General features: G+C 43.9%; 1 protein-coding gene and 1 long non-coding RNA gene across 6 annotated transcripts in view; one reads left to right on the top strand and one right to left on the bottom strand.

Annotated features, from left to right (window-relative positions):
- LOC134505800 (uncharacterized) overlaps positions 1–16660 on the bottom strand; it is a 219818-nt gene that overhangs the window by 172412 nt on the left and 30746 nt on the right. The gene's annotated exons all lie outside the window — the stretch shown is intronic.
- Positions 1–16660, top strand: part of SFSWAP (splicing factor SWAP) — a 78024-nt gene that overhangs the window by 50160 nt on the left and 11204 nt on the right. For 3 of the 5 annotated variants that reach the window (XM_063315778.1, XM_063315777.1, XM_063315780.1), the window contains exons 14-15: positions 9140–9411; positions 15221–15346. In XM_063315778.1, coding sequence (XP_063171848.1) covers positions 9140–9411; positions 15221–15346 — 398 coding nt within the window. Of the gene's footprint in view, positions 1–9139; positions 9412–13332; positions 13489–15220; positions 15356–16660 lie in introns of all 5 variants that reach the window. The other 2 variants (XM_063315781.1, XM_063315779.1) reach the window with 2 other exon arrangements.

The raw sequence follows: 16660 nt of genomic DNA, 5'->3' as shown, positions 1-16660 counted from the left end.
CGTGTCCTCCAGAGTGAAGTTTAGAGAGTTGCCTACCATGGTGCAAAGACAAGTACTGGAAAGAGAAGTGAGCTCAGAAGGTAGACCGTGTCATCTATTATTCAATCGGTAGGGTAGAGCAGAAAATGGAAAGAAGTTCACACGTTTCATATTTACCCATCTGGGGATGTTGCCTGTCTGGAAATCAGGCTGCTTGTGACAGCTTGCAGCTGGACTGGAACCCCAAGGGCTTCAAAGGTGGGGTTGGGGGCTGCACGTAGCCCACCCTACCCACGTCCACAGGTGGGTTGAATCACCAATCCAGAGATACCTCCCGGGGTAGGAACGAAGCTCCTTCAGGTGGTTCTTGAGAGAGATTCCAGTACTTCCCATGAATTGAGCCTTCAGAAACATTTGGTGCTTGGGCTAAAAATAAGTAGAATTGTATGTAAATGAGGCTTCTTTGTTTTAAATCTCCTCTAATAGCTTTTGTGTTTTTAATAGCACTCTTTGTGGTTATTAACAAGCACATGGAAATGCAGATTTTAAAAGACAATGAATATCTTTAATTGCTCCCAAGCAACAATTCTTGTAATTTAAGTTGGATGGTGTGAATGAATGACATGTTAAATTGTATATTATTAGCCACGAACAAATTTCAAGGTTCCCTGTCACCACTACCACTCCACCCTTGCCTCTTTGTTTCATTTAAAAGTATTTTGAGAACATAAGCTCTCGTCCTTGAGTTGAGCAGAGCTTCAGGTTTGATTGTTTCGTTATTGTTGGTTGTCTAGATGATGCGTGATGTATTGGATGTTGTTCAGGACTGGAAAGGTGAAAGTGCATCTCGCAGACGGCTTAAATGAATTTATGACAGTGAAAGAGCCAAACCCACCTTGTTTTGGAGGTGGGTCTAGCCTTGAAAATGGAGAGGAAACTTCTGGGCAAAGATGGCAAAATCGCATTTGCAGCTCTGAAATGGTTGCTTTTAGAATAACATTTAAAGTAGACTTAAGACATCTGATCTGTATGTCCATCAAATTCTGCTTGGCGGAATCTTTGAAGCCTTCGTTGCAAGCCCTCTTCTAAGAAGGGTGGACCTGGACTTGCACGTCTTCTAAAGCAGGCTCCGGGAGATGAGACCACATCAGCATAGACCAGGATTTCTCAGCCAGGGTTCCGTGGCACCTTTGGGTTCTGTGAGAGGTCACTCAGAGTTCCCTGGGAGATCACGATTTATTTAAAAAATTATTTCAAATTTGAGCAACTTCACATTAAAGAGGTGATGTCATGAGTACTGATGGTGAGCAGGAGGGGGCCCCTATCCAGGGGGGAAAACACATGCGTAGTACTGAGGAGTTAAGCAGCCATTCAAAGAGACACAGATCAGACCCGTCTTAACTTTTGGGGTTTACCTGTCTGGGTTTTTCCCACGCTTCTTCAGTTTGTTAGGATTTTCTGTCTAATGTAGCAGTAATAATGTGCTAGAGACCTATTCCTTGTCTCAGCGTGGTTCCTGGCTGTTAGGACAGGCATGTGTCATTCTTTATTTTTAGTTTAAGGACACTGTTCATGCGTATAGACAGGCCTACCCATGAAACAAATATAATTTTGTGACTTCTGGCCTACGTTTGAGCCTGAATGTGCAGAGGTTCCTTCCCCAAGGCCTGAAAAATATTTCAGGGGTTCCTCCAGGGTCAAAAGATTGAGAAAGGATGGCGTAGACAGTCTTGTATGGGTGTCTTCTGCACACAAAAGCTTCTGATAATGAGAAGAGGCATGGAAGGGGAACAAGATAATTGAGGTTAGAATACAGAGAGCCTGGTGGACACTTTGGTGACAGATTTTTCTTCTCAGAATGTATTTTCTGGACACCTTAAAACATCAAAACAATAGTTTTGGAATACGCTTGTAAAAAGTTACTCAGCAATCATGTACAGTAGGCTGTGAATAGCTAACAAGGGACTAGATTCACACATCTAAACTATATTGGGGGGGGGGTGTTGGTTGAGGCCTAGTGTGTTGTATGAACCATGCCATGATAATGTTGTACAAACTTGGTTGGTGTGCAGAAATCCACATCAGGAGCTGCCGTCATGCTGGGCCTGTTTTGAAAACATGCCCTCAAACAGCTGGCCCTTCATTCTTCGTCGTTGCTTTGCTATCGTAGCCTTCTTCTTGTGGTTGTTTAGATTCATTACAGCTGCCCCACTTCAAAAGACTTTCCCTGCTTTGCAAAACAGTGCATGGCAGGAATTGTTCCTGCTCTGGAATCAGGGTTTGGCCGGGCAATGCCATTTTTCATCAGCAGAAGTGCGGCTCTGTTTACCACCAAAGTCTGTGTCCTTCCAAACTTGGCTTCTGCGTTTATCCACCTTCTTCCTTTGCATTTTCTAATATGGTAATGGGCTGTCACAGTAACCCTGATTTGCTACAGGTTTATAAATGTTAGTAAGCACTTACCCAGCTTTACATCCGAGGGTTTAGCTTGCAGTTTCCATTTGCCATATATCAAGAAGGCCGGTCAATACCTAGACCACAGTAAATGGTTTCTGCACGTAATAGAAGTTGGAACCGGGCCTGCATTCCTCATAAAGGAGGGATAAATGACATTCAGAGGGAGAGAATTGATTATATAAATGCCTGTAAGGACTCAAGAAAGAGCTGCTCAAATACCTCTTAGCAAGCATTAACTCAGAGGGCTCCAAGTTGAAGCATGGAGCAGCTTTGGACCTGATCACCCCTGGCTTTATTTTATCCCGTTTCTACTTTATGCTTTTCATTATTCTTTCTAAGCTAGCTTTCCATTTATCTCCGTTGCTAAACCTTGACTGGCGACTTGAGGCATCCTCTTTCCTCAAGTCAGAAACCTTTTTTTTTTCCTTGCTGGTATCTCTGCGACATCTTCGCTTTTCAGTCTGGCCTTTTCTCCTCTTTAATGTGTTGTTTCTACATTTGTTTCCGTCACCAATGTACATACAGCAGCGAACCTTCAGTTCCTCTAGGGGTGCTGTTTCAGAATCTTTCCTGGGGATAGGGATATAAATAATGTATTGAGTGGGAGGCGTGTAAATTTACTCACTTGTTCATGCTCATACAGGTAGTCCTCAACTTATGACCACAATGGGGATCGGAAAATTAAGTACTATGGTCGTTAAGTGAGGCATCACATGACCGCACCTGATTTCACATTTTTTTCAGCAGTTGTTAAGCAAACCACCTTGGTCATTAAGTGATTCACATGGTTCCCCATTGATTTTGCTTGTCAGAAGCCAGCTGGGAAGGTTGCAAATGGTGATCATGTGACCCTGAGACACTGCGACCACTGTAAATGTGTGCTGGTTGCCAAGTGCCGAAATTTGGTCACATGGCCACAGGGACACTGCAACAGTCATAAGTGCAAGGACCCGTCGTAAATCACTTCGCATGGTTGCTAAACAAATGGTCGTAAATTGAGGACTACCTGTATCCACCACATCATCAAAACCCAATTAAGGAGTAGGCAAAGCCAGGTGCCCCTGACACAGGCAGAAGGGTAGCTTGTGTGAATTCAGCCATCCTAGAGCATGTTACCTGTAGAACTAAAAAATATGCTTATGAACCTTTTCAGTCTTTCCTCTCCTTTGCACCAGCAAATGGAAAGTTGGGGATTTGCAGGAAAAATCAGAACAATCATTTGGATTCCTGGCATTTGACTGTAACGCTGGTCTTGTGGGTAGGGTTGTTCCAAACCAGCTGTGATGTCTGCAGTATCATGGCACCTTGGTTCTCGACAGCCACTGGAATTATCTGCAGGAAGTGACACCAAGCTGGCTTGCTTCTTTCTTTGTGGCATGTATATTCTGCCTTTTCCCTGGGAGCTCAGGGCAGTGGGTGTGACTTGAAAGAAAGGGGGGGGATGAGCGAGAGATTGGCCCAGAGATCTCCTGAACTTGTGATCAAGTAGAGACTTGAACCCGCTTCTCTCCTGTCCAGGTTAACTCCACGTAGACTGCGGCCATTTCTTCTCCTTGCTCTGCCTTTCTCCAGCTCTAGATCATCAAGCGCACTAAAGGAACGCCTGTCACAAATACGTGGGAAAAATAAAGGCTTACTGGATTTTGCAGCGATTCAGTGCTTCTGGAAGGAGTGCTAGCATTGTTTGTGTTTGAATGGATGACACAGCTGATAAAAATGTTTTTGTGTTCTCCCTTTTACATTTTCAGGACTCCTTGCCTGAAACTCTTTATTTCCAAAGCAAGTTGTTGGTTGGTTGGTTGGGTTGGTTGGTTGGTTGGTTGGTTGGTTGGTTGGATGGATGGATGGATGGATGGATGGATGGAGCGGCATTTTTATTACTCTTATCAACTGGCTTTTTCTGCCTCTGCCCAGATGGTGATAGGCTTTTTTGTTGTTTCTTAAAGGGTTGTATTTCGTTGTTTACCTTCTTCATTGTTTATCTTTTGTGTGCTTGCCATAAAAATTAAAGGAAATGAATTAATTAAATGTTAAGAACAATTCTGAAGCTGCTTTAACGCTGAGTTGTTATGGCCCTGTGAGATCTTCGCTCTTAAGAAGTAGATACCAACAAAGCCTGCCAAAGATTTGGGGCTGTGAAACATGAATCAGTACAGCTCTTGTTTCAAACCCAGCTTTGATGGTTTCTTTTGCTACCAGACCCAATGAAGGGAGCAAGAGATACGCTTCGACCTTTCAGAGAATCTGTTTCTGCTAAAAGACTTGCCACTTAAACTCAGAAGGTGGGATGAGCGGCTGGCAACCCTGCAGAGGAGTCTTTCTCAGCCTCGGCAGACATCTTAAAGTTGCCACGGCTGAGAAGCACAGCTGTAGAGTGACCATCTTCCAGACCATTTTCCACGTAGCGCATGTTTTACTGGGACAGTTGATCTGATTCGGTACGGGGCAGGTCCCTCTGTTCCTTTGAAGGCCTAAGTTGATTGAATCCATTTCCGTATTTTGATTAGACAAAAGCCTGATTTTCCAAGTGCCGTTCTTTGATGCTGTGTTTGCTACTTGCAGTTTCTAAAAAAAACAAGGGCCATTCTGTAATAGATTCCCAATACGTGAAGACAGATAAATAGGTTTCCTGTAAAGTCGGAGTGCAATTTGTTCGAATATTACATTCTACTAAATTCATGTGGAGGTTATTTTTGTTTTTTTTCCTCCCTGTAACGGTTAAAAAAAATAAAAGATGTTTGCCAGCCTTAATATCTATTTTGTCTCGTAGCATGCTTCCATGTTGCTACCTTTGTCAGGTTCTCAAGGCTTTGGGTTATAATTATATTATACATTTCTCTAGTTGTTTAGCATAATATATTGCTCAAATCCCACTTCTTCGGGTTAGTATAGAGCTTTGCCTGGAATATTAAAATGTGTACTTTCTCTGGAAATCAAATCAAGAAGGCATTTGCGAGACGGCCAAATTGTAAGTTCTAAAATTGCTCCTCTGCAGATGGATGCTTTACAACTCCCAGCATTTTGACAGTGTTCTGCAACTAGACAGCTCTACCACCCCAACTTATTTCTGCCAATGGCAGAAATAAACTTGCCTTGCATCTCCGTTTTTTTTTCCCTCTCTCCCAAACATCTTATCCCCTCTCTGCCCTGACATGTCTCTTGTGCATTTCTGTCTTCTACACTTCAGCAAATGTTTTGGCGTTTTGATTAGAGCTTTTCTGCTCCCCTGGCAGATGTCTTAGCACGGGGGACCTGCTTTGATTTTATCCTACCTTTTCTCAAGATTCAGCTGTGAAACGTCAGAAAACGCTGTTCAGAAAAAGGGTCATTTTCTTTTCTGGTTCTTTTCATGCATTGAACACCTCAACCGCTTTATCTCTGCTTCCAGTTTTTGCAGACTTCTGTCCTTTCACGTTTCCAATATATCTCTTTTCTGGGCTGACCGCTGTCATGCTCATTTCTTTTTTCCATTTTTTTAGAAAGGATGCTTCTACTTGCAATTCTGAAGGGACTCGGTAGCAAGTATTACCGATGCTAATGCCTCCGTTTAGTAACAAGAACTTCAGATCTTAGTCAATAAATAAGTAATCTTATACTTACGCATTCAATCTGCTATGCTATTGCTTCCTTACCTTTCAGGATTAATTCATTCATTGTTTCTGTCTCCCACCCACAAAGTATTAAGCCTCTTGCAGTGACAGGTGTGGCCCCTGTCCAAAGAGGTTGGAGACCCTTGCTTTATTCCAATAACCTAGATGAGCAGAATAGAAATCTTTGAAACAGATACACCTCCTCCGTATCATATTCATGTTTCTTTTCACTTTGATGTGAGCTGACTTCCTTGCTTGCTGTATTTACTGCATGTTGGCTTAGGATTCTGGCTTCTCTGATCCAGCTTGCTGTGATTTCTTGGTTCAGGTGTACTGGGAAGAGATGAACCTTCATGCACACAGGAAATGCTTAATCAGAGCAACGTGCAGTAAAGAGGGAAGGGGCTATCTGTGAATGGAGTGTGCTGGTTCAGTGTTTGAATGGTGCCACATCCAAAACAGGTGATTTTGCAATAATTGATGCTGATTTTGCAGTCATTTAATGGTGACTCTGGTGGAGGTAGGGGAGCAACACCAAGACTCTAGCAAGTGTTGGCAAAAGTACCCAGTAAATGCTTCTAAAGCAGGGGTTGAGCCAGTTTGGTGTAGTGGCACCAGGCTAGAAACTGGGAGTTCTAGTCCCACCTTAGGCACGAAGCAAGCTGGGTGTCCTTGGACCAGACCCTCTCTCTCAGCCCCAGGAAGAAGAAGGCAAGGGCAACCAAACAACCTTGCCAAAAAAAAATCTGCAGGCATTTGTCCAGGCAGTTACCAGAAGTCAACACTGACTAAAGGCACCAAAAAAAAAAAGGGGGGGGGGTGTATTTACACAACTTACCTAATCTGGTTCCTGAATTGATTCTTGGTTCACAGGGTTGTTGAACCATCAAGTGAGCAAACAGGGTGGCTTTGCATAACAGCCTGAAAACAAATCCAAAACAAACAAAGGTTATCAGGCTGTGCAGAGGTCGTCCTAGTTGAGCGCCTTGCATGGGCAGAGGTGCATGTGCATTCATGAGCGTGCACCATTCAAACACTGACCCTTCTTTGAAAGAGGTGCATCTAAATTTTTCACGAACATGGCGATATACTAAAATAAACTCTGAAAGGGCAGCTAAAATTAGAAGCATTCGGTACATCCAGCAATTATCCTGTGCTCCTCCAACGTCAAGGAATGCCATCTCTTATTGATCCTCCTGGTTGGAGGTCACGCAGGGCTGAAGGTGTAGTGATGGTGGAATTTCAGCCTAATTGTGAAGTCTGTCCAGGTCACAGTTAAAGAACTAGAAATTGGATGCTGGCTTTGATGTTTTCCTGTCAACAGTGATAGGAATTTCCAGATCCGGCAAAAGTTAGGTTTAGGGAAGCATTTCCCTCGGTGCTTTAAATGCACATTGAAATATGCAAACTGAGAATACAAAAATGCAAATAAGATCAGTATTTACCGTATATCCTGTACTTAGTTGCAAACCATGGTTGGGTGCCCACTGGTTGGGCTCATACAGCCCTCTTAACCAGCTCAGTTGGAAATCGAGCTGCTGCATTCACACAAAGCACTTACTCGTTTTAATCTTGGTTAGGGGTTGGATGTTTGTGTTCAAGCATGTTATGTGAACCCATTTCTTCTGTTAAATGTGTGATTTAATGCCCTGAATGTATCAAGAAAAAGTGTTAATTAAATAATCCGGTTAAGCATATTGTATGAACCCAAGCAGCATATGTAATGGTCTTAAGATCAGTTGCTCAGCTTCAGAAACTTGATAGTCAGCCTGCCCTTAGCTAAAATAATTTGTAAGGGTTTTTGAATCCATAGCAAGAGAAATGCTGTTGGAGTTGACATGAAATGGTATTTCCTATTTTCGCTGAACATCAAAGGACCTTCTGCCTGTAGATGGAGAGAAAGGATTATAGGTTAATAAACAAACCTGGGCACTTCTAGATAGGGCTAAGAAAGACTTCTTAAAATCTTGGAAAGCTTTTGCCAGAAATTTAAATATTAAACTGGTGAGTCAGTAATTCAGGTTTATATTCCTTTTCAGGCAGAAATGCTAACTATATATTGCTTTCCATAAAAGTTGGGAAACTCTTTAAGAAATGCCACCTTATCTCTTCAGCCTCCCACCACCCCCTTCCAACAAATCAAATGTTCAAAAGGTATTACATTTTCACCTGCCCAGAGTTTTATGCTTTTTCCCCATCCAAACGTGAACGCTGTCCAAAAACACACTTTTGCAGTCAGAGTGGGAAAAAATTGTCTAGACTTCTCTGAATATGAACTCCTTTAGGTGGTCAAGGAATTGCCACTGAAGATTTATCTACTGCTTGTGAAAATTAGAGTCATCCAGTGTCTCTCTGGGTGTGAGAAGGTGTCTCATCAAAACAGGCCTGTAAAAGAGAGATGATTTCTCCTTACCAGATCAGGACTTGTTCTGGGAAAGATGGCTCGAAGCTTCTTACGCCTTAAGCTTGCAAATAAGGAGAAGTGTCCAGTCTGAGGCCCACTGTTAGAAGAGAACACAAGAATATAAGCAGTGCCGTGCTGGATGGGACCTCCAGTCCAGCAGTCTGTCCTCCCAGTGGCCCACCAACTGCCCAAGGAAGCCCACTGGTCTCCCAGCAGATGGCCTTCAGAGACAGTCCCACTGCCATCAAGGCCAAGGGCCATTGATCCCCAGGATTTCTGTGAACTGGTTCCAACCCTTTTTTGAATCCCGCCAAAGTGATGCACCTCATAGCAAATTCCAAAGTTGAACTATGTAATTTTTTTTTTAAAGTCCCTTTCTTTGTGTGTCCTGATTCTTTGAGGATTCAATTTCATTGGAGGACCTCTGGTTCTAAGAGATGGAAGCAAAATAGAACGATAAGAGGTTTTTTGGTCATGTGGCACTCAACAATATTGGGCTGGTATCTGTAGCAAATCAATTCTAATTCTCCTAACAGGTACAGGAGGATAATACTTTCTTTTTACCGAAGGGATATTGGGACCGGTTGCTTGCCAGAAAGCTATTTGTCGATCGAGATGGGTGTGGATCTTCTAACAGGACTTTCCTAATGTTCTTTGAACCCCAGATTCCTAGAAACCCCCTACTAACTCTTTGCTGCCTTCCTTTCAGACGGTCAGTAATATCCCGTGCACTCTGTTGACCGGCATTCGGACGTTGCCAGTCTTGGAAGCAAAGGTGCCTGAAAGGCCTTCAAGCAAATGCAGAGATCTCCCCAGAGAAGAAGAGAAAGAGAGGAAGAAAAAGAAGCACAAGAAAAGGTCCAGGTCCAGGTCCCAGTCTCCCCCTTCCAAGTACCACCCATCTTCTAAGGCCAGGTCTCGATCACATTCAAAAGCCAAGCACTCGCTCCCCACCGCCTACAGAACCGTCCGGCATTCCAGGTGGGTATTTCTAACCCTAGGAGCGCTTCGCAGCCCTTTGGCGTTCTCCTCCTTCCCGCTGTGCAGCTCCTTCCTGGTGCTGCGTTACATTTTTAGCAGCTCCGCGTTAAGCGCACGATGCGCTTTCCAAAAGTGACACATTTAGGGGAAAAGAGGCTTTTGTTTTTGGAGCGTTCGTCAGGGGTTCAGGACAAAAATAGGTCGCAGATTGCCGGAGCCAATTAAGGGTGTAGACAGCTGCTTGTCACATGCCAGGAGCAAAAGATGCCGTTTTATGAACATTGCCAAAGCCACCATGAGCTTGACATGCGGCCTCAGACGGTTACTGGACCCCCTTCACACCCCTTTGTGATGTGAGATCGTGCTGTGAGACTAAGGCATCGTTTTGGGGGAGTTGATTGGAATGACATGAAGGCCTTTTCGGCGTTTAGAAAATCTCTATTGAAGATTTTTCAAAAGCTAAAGTTTGGGGGATGTTTTTTTTTTTTTTTAAATAAGGGCTGCGGTAATTTGGCATGTTTATTTTAGGGAAGTACGAAAAATTTATTTAAGCAAGTCGTTTAAGCTGAAGAGATTGGGATGGGAAACTTTTCTCGGAAAGCTAGCAAAAAAAAAAAAGCCAAGTATTGTGTGTTTTTGTTAATAATCATATGGCTTCTTCACTCTGTGTTTATTCAATTACTGTCCCTGCTCCCCCAAAGCATAGCCTTGGAGACATTCGGGTCTTCGGCCTAACTGAATCTGAGGATTAAATTAGGTTTTAGATCGGAAGGGACATCTGGCAACCTTCATACTTGCCACTGTTGGCTTCGCAATAGACAAAACACAGTGGAGAAATAAATGCTTGCTTTGTTTTTAACAGTCCCTGTTAAGGGAAGGAGCCTGTTTCACTGGGAAAGCACACGCTTCGCTGCAGAAGATCTCAGCTAGGATCCCTGGATAAAAGGGAAAACACAAATGATGGGGAAGAGAGAATTCTGTTTCAGCCCCTCTCCATCCCTAGGCGAAAAAGAGAGATGTTCAGACCTTGGCTAAGGGGAATTCCTATTTAGCGGCACACAGAGGCTTTAGTTGGCTTTTGACAGGATGGCGTTCCTCTGAAAATGGCTTGAGGTGTACTGTGGGGATTTGGCAGGGCTTCAGTGTCTTAACTGCAAATTTCTCAAGCTCGAGGCTCCATCGTGATGCATCAGTTTATTATATTTTGATTTCTTCCTCCCCCATTAACCAAAGTTCTTTGTCCCAAGCACTATCAAGCACTATCAGGGCTCTGGGAGGGCAGGCAGAATGTCTGGTGAGGCCAAATTTATACACGCTCTTGATTCCCTGAGCAGAGCTAGGCAAGACCTTAGGGTAGCCTGATGCTAAATGGAAGGGAGGGAGAGCTTTTCCTAGTGTGTATCCCCAGATTTCTGAAGGACTAAACATTGGTCTGATCTGTAAATCATCCCCTGCAATATTGTCAGTCCTACAGGTAGTCCTCGCTTAATGACCACAATTGGGACCGGAATTTCAGTTGCTAAGCAAAGTGGTCATTAAGTGAATCCGACCTGATTTTACGGCCTTTTTTGCAGCAGCAGTTAAGCGAATCACTGTGGGCTTTAAGTGAACCATACGGTCGTTAAGTGAATCATGCGGTTCCCCATTGATTTTGCTTGCCAGAAGCCGGCTGGGAAGGTAGAAAATGGTGATCACGTGACCACAGGACGCTGCGATGGTCATAAATGGAAACTGGTTGCCAAGTGCCCAAATCATGATCATGTGACCATGGGGTCGCTGCAGTGGTCATAAGTGTGAGGACTGGTCGTAAGTTGGTTTTTCCAGCACCGTCGTAAAACTGAACCATCACTAAACAAATGGTTGTTAAGCAAGGACTACCTGTTTAAGATAGACTAGGTTAAGAAACCAATGCCATATAGGCCACAACTACTTTTATTGTAAAGCTATAGTTAACAGAACCTTGCAAGTCCGAATGTGCTTCCCCCTCCCTCCCTTTATTTCAGTGTGAACTAGGGAGGGGCTCTCCTGAGACGCTCCCTTGGATTACAGTTCTGCCTCAGACTCAGATTTCTTTTATCTGACTGTTGCCTTGGCGGCAGCTCTTCCTGCTGTCCTTCAAGCCCATTCCCTGTGCCCTCTACAAATATGCTACGGATGAACTTTTTCAGTGGAAATGTTTAGTTTCACTGTGAAATTTCTTCCGGTCTGCAGATCTACACTAGAGAGCCGTGGAGAACGGCTCAGCCTCAGAAACATAGCCGACTAGGTTTCGTTCTATGCCTTCATCTGTTAAAAGGCACCCATTTCTGTGCTAGAATATTAAGAACGGTACTGCAATCATTGTTGCTTTTGTAATAGAAAAAATGCAGATTAACTCCTAACCCAGTTCTTTGCTCTTATTAGTTTCCTAGACTCACCTTTCCCATTGCCTGATGGCTCGTGGGAGAGCCGTTTTAGCTCCATGTATATTTTCCTCGTGCTCATCTGAGTTCAGAACCTGATTTCATGAATTTTCCCAGGAGGTCTTCAAATCCCGGGTTAAACCCCAACCCAAAGAGAGGGTCAGGAGTGCAGAACTTCAGCAACTGAGCAAAGTCAGTCTTGGGGGGCTTGTGAGATGCCCTAATTGAGATGTTTCGAATTTCACATCCCTATCTACACACGAGTAAAGTGTCCTTCAAGCCAGGATCAGCTCCCAGTGATTACACGGAGACATCTGTGTTTATTTTCTCAGCAGAAGTATGGAAGTGGCCTGCTAATTGCTTTCTCTGCTGCTGTTTTTCAACTTCCCAATCTAATCTAAAGCTCTGGCCCTGCTTAGCTTTTTGAAATCAGCCACAGTCATCCACGTACGTCACACCTAAGGACTGTATTAATTGAAGCCGGAGGGGAGGTGAATTCTTTTTACTTTCTGCAAAAATACAGCATTGCAGATTGGGAGGGAGGAGATAGGATGGTACAAAGAAGGGCAATTAGACAGCAAGTGATCTAATGATTTTATAGTAACAAACAGAGATCTTCAAACTGTCCATCTGGAAAGTGCCAATTATATTCAAGCCTCCCCTAAAATAAGTGTTATGGAGATCACTTGTATGTGTGTGCTTTGTACTGCTTTCGATAGGTGAGGTGGATTGGACAAATTCCATGTCGGCATTTCAGTTGAACCTAAAATTTCATTTTGCATGAATTGTTTTCCATGTCTACTTAGTAAGAGGTTACTTGCTAAGCCACCTACTCTCTTTACCCCACTAAAGATCTTTATGTAGTAATTAGCAAGAGAAGGCATCATTAAAGGATCTAATGTGTAAGATCAGCTGATTGGCATAAGCAAACCTTGCATGTCCGTGGTCTCCGTTTCGAAGAGTCAGCAGTGTCACCTCTCAAAATGGTGTTTCCTTGATGAGAGAGGCAAAAACAAGTGTTCCACATAACTTCAAGACCAGCTCCTTTCTCTCAGGCAGAATCTTTTGTGTAGATGCTCTCCCTTAAGATGGAAAGTGATTAGCAACTTGAATGGGCTGTTTAAAGAAGTTGAAGTCCTTATGAATAGTCCTCATGGTCCAAACCAATGATTCGTGCTTTGCATTTATAAAAGATCAGCCCATGCATTAATGGCAGAAGCCTTTCCCTGTTTAACACAATTTATTTTTTTTAAAAACAGCCAAATCTGTATATAGAAATATATACATGATATTTACAAATATTAAAAGCGAATGCCTTCTCTCTTCCTTATTGTCTGAGCTTTTGTAGGCTGAAATCCTTCCATGCTTTCCTTAAAATTCCACAACAATTAAGGGGCTTGAGCGCTTTCGGGGACCCTAATTAACTTGCCCCAAGTAGCCCATATCAGAAAAACGAAACCAAAGCCAAAAAAAGAAAAAGAAATGCTGAATGTGAAGTGTGTGCCTCCATATGTCACAGACTCACAGAACCCACAGGGACATTGAGTGTGGCGCCATGGCTGGGCAGCTCATCAGTGAGAGCAGCGGCAGAGCGCGAGGAATCTCAGGCAGCCTCAAGAGCGCAAAGATATGATTGCCGGAGCTCTTTAGAGAGAAGTCCTGGTAAACCATCAAGGTGTCTGACCAACCTCCCAACTTCTTTCATCTGTTTTTTCTTTTTTTAATATATACAGTATATCTATATACAGGTAGTCCTTGCTTAAAATCCATTTGTTTAGTGACGCTTCGGACTTATGACAGTGCTGGAAAAGACAGACTTACGACCGTCGCAGTGGTCACATGATCACGCGTTGGGCACTTGGCAACCAGTTTGCATTTATCACCGTTGCGGTGTCCCGTGGTCACGTGATCACCATTTTCAACCTTCCCGGCCGGCTTCTGGCAAGCAAAATCAATGGGGAACCACGTGAGTCACTTAACAGCCGCCACAAAAAAGGCCATAAAATCGGGTCAGATTTGCTTAATGACCGCTTTACTTAGCAACCAAATTTCTGGTTCCAATTGTGGTTATTAAGCGAGGACTACCTGTATGGTGTTGTTCCTCTTACTGCTACCCTGACTATTACTATTGCCTTCATCCCTTTGTAAAGTCCTGGTGAATATAAGATTTCCAGGAGACCCTACAGTCAAATCTGCCCTGCGCTACATGGCTTTGGGTGTGTCACGGTTTACACGCACCCTTCTGTTTCACAGTAACTCGGCTTTTGAGAGCCCAGGCCAAATGTGAGCACGTGTGCTTTGAAGTTGAATCTTGGCCTAAAAGTCCAAGCTAGTTTAATATATCAACCCTGGAAGGAGCAAGGGGATGCCCTTGTTGTGATGCTGAAGCTTGAGCACTCCTCTTTGGTCCTAGCTCTGAAATTAACATTTCACAGGTATTTCTTTAGCTGTCACAACTCCAGGACTTGTCTTCTTTTTTTCTTTTCTTTTTCTTTTTAAAAGGAAGTCTGAGCAATGACCTCTAACCGAAAGCGTTCTGAGGATTAGGGTGGCCAGAAAATGATAGAGCTGATGTACTCAGTGAGTGAAGCATAAAGGAGTGAATGCACGGGTGGCAAAATGGGAAGGGTAGCTGAAACTCATCTTATTTTTAGAAAAACAAAGCTAGCTGCAAAGCAGATTCCAGGAAAAAGGGAGACCTTGTTCTCCCCCCTCCTCGGCTGTGTGAATTCATGCTGGGAAGTACGCGCACAAGACTTTGTAAATCTTAGGAGCACTTTGGAGTATCTCTGATATTAAACTGCTTCAAAAATCGCCACCTTTCTTTCCCTCTGACAAGCTGTAGTCACTCTTAGTAGGTTGAAAGGCTGGGCTAAGGTCAACGTTTCCAGTGGCATCACGAGCAAACTTGGGGTTTTGTCAGCTCCCTGTTAACAGCTCCCTTTCCTGACTGCTTCTGCCTTCATAGGAGGGGCTTTGCATTGTGCTGCTTACCCTACAAAATAAAATGGGCCCTCTCTGGAAGATGCTAACATCCGTTCTGACGTGATTGTTACGTGTCTGGAGGCGGGAAATCAGTCCATCTGTGTCCTGTCTTTTTAGCACTTACAGACAGAATCGCTCTGGGGGGGTTTAAAAAACAGTACGTCAGGGGGAAAATGCATGGATAAAGCATCCTCAGGAAACTGACAATTGCCCCCACCTGCCGTATGTTTGGTGGTCTTGTTTTGTTTTGTTTTGTTTTTTTTAATACAAAAGCATTTACAATGTAACAAACACACATTTTAGCCTTTTATTTATTTGTACCCCTCTTTTCTCTTTGGTAATCAAGGCGGTGTGCCCATGAAACCTAGAGGTCGTCAGAATCCTTCCGGGGTGAACTTAATCTTCTCCCGTCTCCTGTTCAGGTCTCGCTCGAGGTCACCCAGAAGACGGGTGCGCACACCCGAAAGGCATCGAGAAGAGAGGAACGTTCCAACCGCCTATCGCGTGAGCAACAGCCCAGGCATCAGCAGAAGGCGTACCCGTTCCAGGTAGGAAGTGTGGGTACTCCTGAAGGGGAACACTGAAGTTTTCTCTATTTAGTTGGCTTTGTCCGGCTCTCCTGAAATGTCTGGATCCTTTTCCCCGTTCAGAATTTTCTGCAGTGACTTTCAGCTTGTTTTAAAATTGCTGGCATGAGCATAAAAGCTCAGTATACGGGTTAAACCCACAAATTCTTTTCCACTGGCCCTCCTCCTCGCTGTACGGGGAATAGGGAATGGCCTTGAAGGACAGGAAAAACCACTACCAAGTCACCTCTCAGATAAGAAGGGATGGGATAGACTGGGAAAGTAACTCCTCGAATTTTGCTGGAAACGTTTGCAGTGATTCCACAGCGTGTTTCAAAGGTACTCTAGGTAGAAGGCAGGAACGACAGCAAGCTGTAAGACTTCCTCTTTCGATATGGAGTAAAGGGCAGCTGCCCCTATGTCGGTAGGATATCGTCTGTCATATTCCTCACCTGTAGTTTTTAAAATACAGGTAGTCCTCGATTAGCGACCACAGTGGGGACCGGCAACTCGGCCATTAAGTGAAGTGGTTGCTAAGTGAAACCATGACTGTGCTCACGATCTTCAGCGTTCCTTTGGTGTACAGACCTGCAAAGGTCGTAAATGCGAGGATCGGTCGCAAAGTTACTTTTTCATCACCGTCCTAACTGTGAACGGTTGCTAAATGAGGCACTCACTAAACGAGGACTAACTGTACATTTACGTTTTAAAAAGGAGCCCAGACGTCATTTGGGTGCTTTCTGCATCAACTGTGGTAAAGAGGCCCGAGAAAACCGTATCTTCCTTCCCTAGGTTTTGTAGAAGATTCTTTTCAGGTTACAGATAAGCAGCCCTGTGGGTTAATTAATTAGGCTGCGGTGCCGAGATCCCAATTCCAGAAGGAGTAAAACGGGAAAATTTACTTTGATGCTGTTTCTGCCGTCCTTTCAGTACCCGCTCCTGGGCACGGATCCCAATTTGTTAATAATTGCAAATATAGAACTGCAAGAAGGCAAAGGAGACAATGCTCCTAGACTAAGACGGGAGTCCAGAAAAGTGATATATAGAAAATTCCAGGAGGGAGGTTGGAAGCCTTTCAGCGTTTTTACGGCTCAAATTATTTTCTGATTTAGGAGGCTTTTGTTATGAGGAATGCAAACGGCATAGACAGACAAGAACTCTTCCCCCCCCACCCAAGGAAGGTGATGTTTATGGTATAAGGCAGTCCCATCTATCTCCATTCCCCGGGGCTTTAAAATATGCTGCGTGGGTTTCCTGCACATGCTGTATCTGCTGTACGGAGAACGCATCCACCGT

The sequence above is a fragment of the Candoia aspera genome, chromosome 15, assembly GCF_035149785.1.
Source record: "Candoia aspera isolate rCanAsp1 chromosome 15, rCanAsp1.hap2, whole genome shotgun sequence".
NCBI lineage: Eukaryota > Metazoa > Chordata > Lepidosauria > Squamata > Boidae > Candoia > Candoia aspera.
The sequence above is the reverse complement of the archived record's forward strand: the minus strand, read 5'-3'. Positions and strand labels throughout refer to the sequence as shown.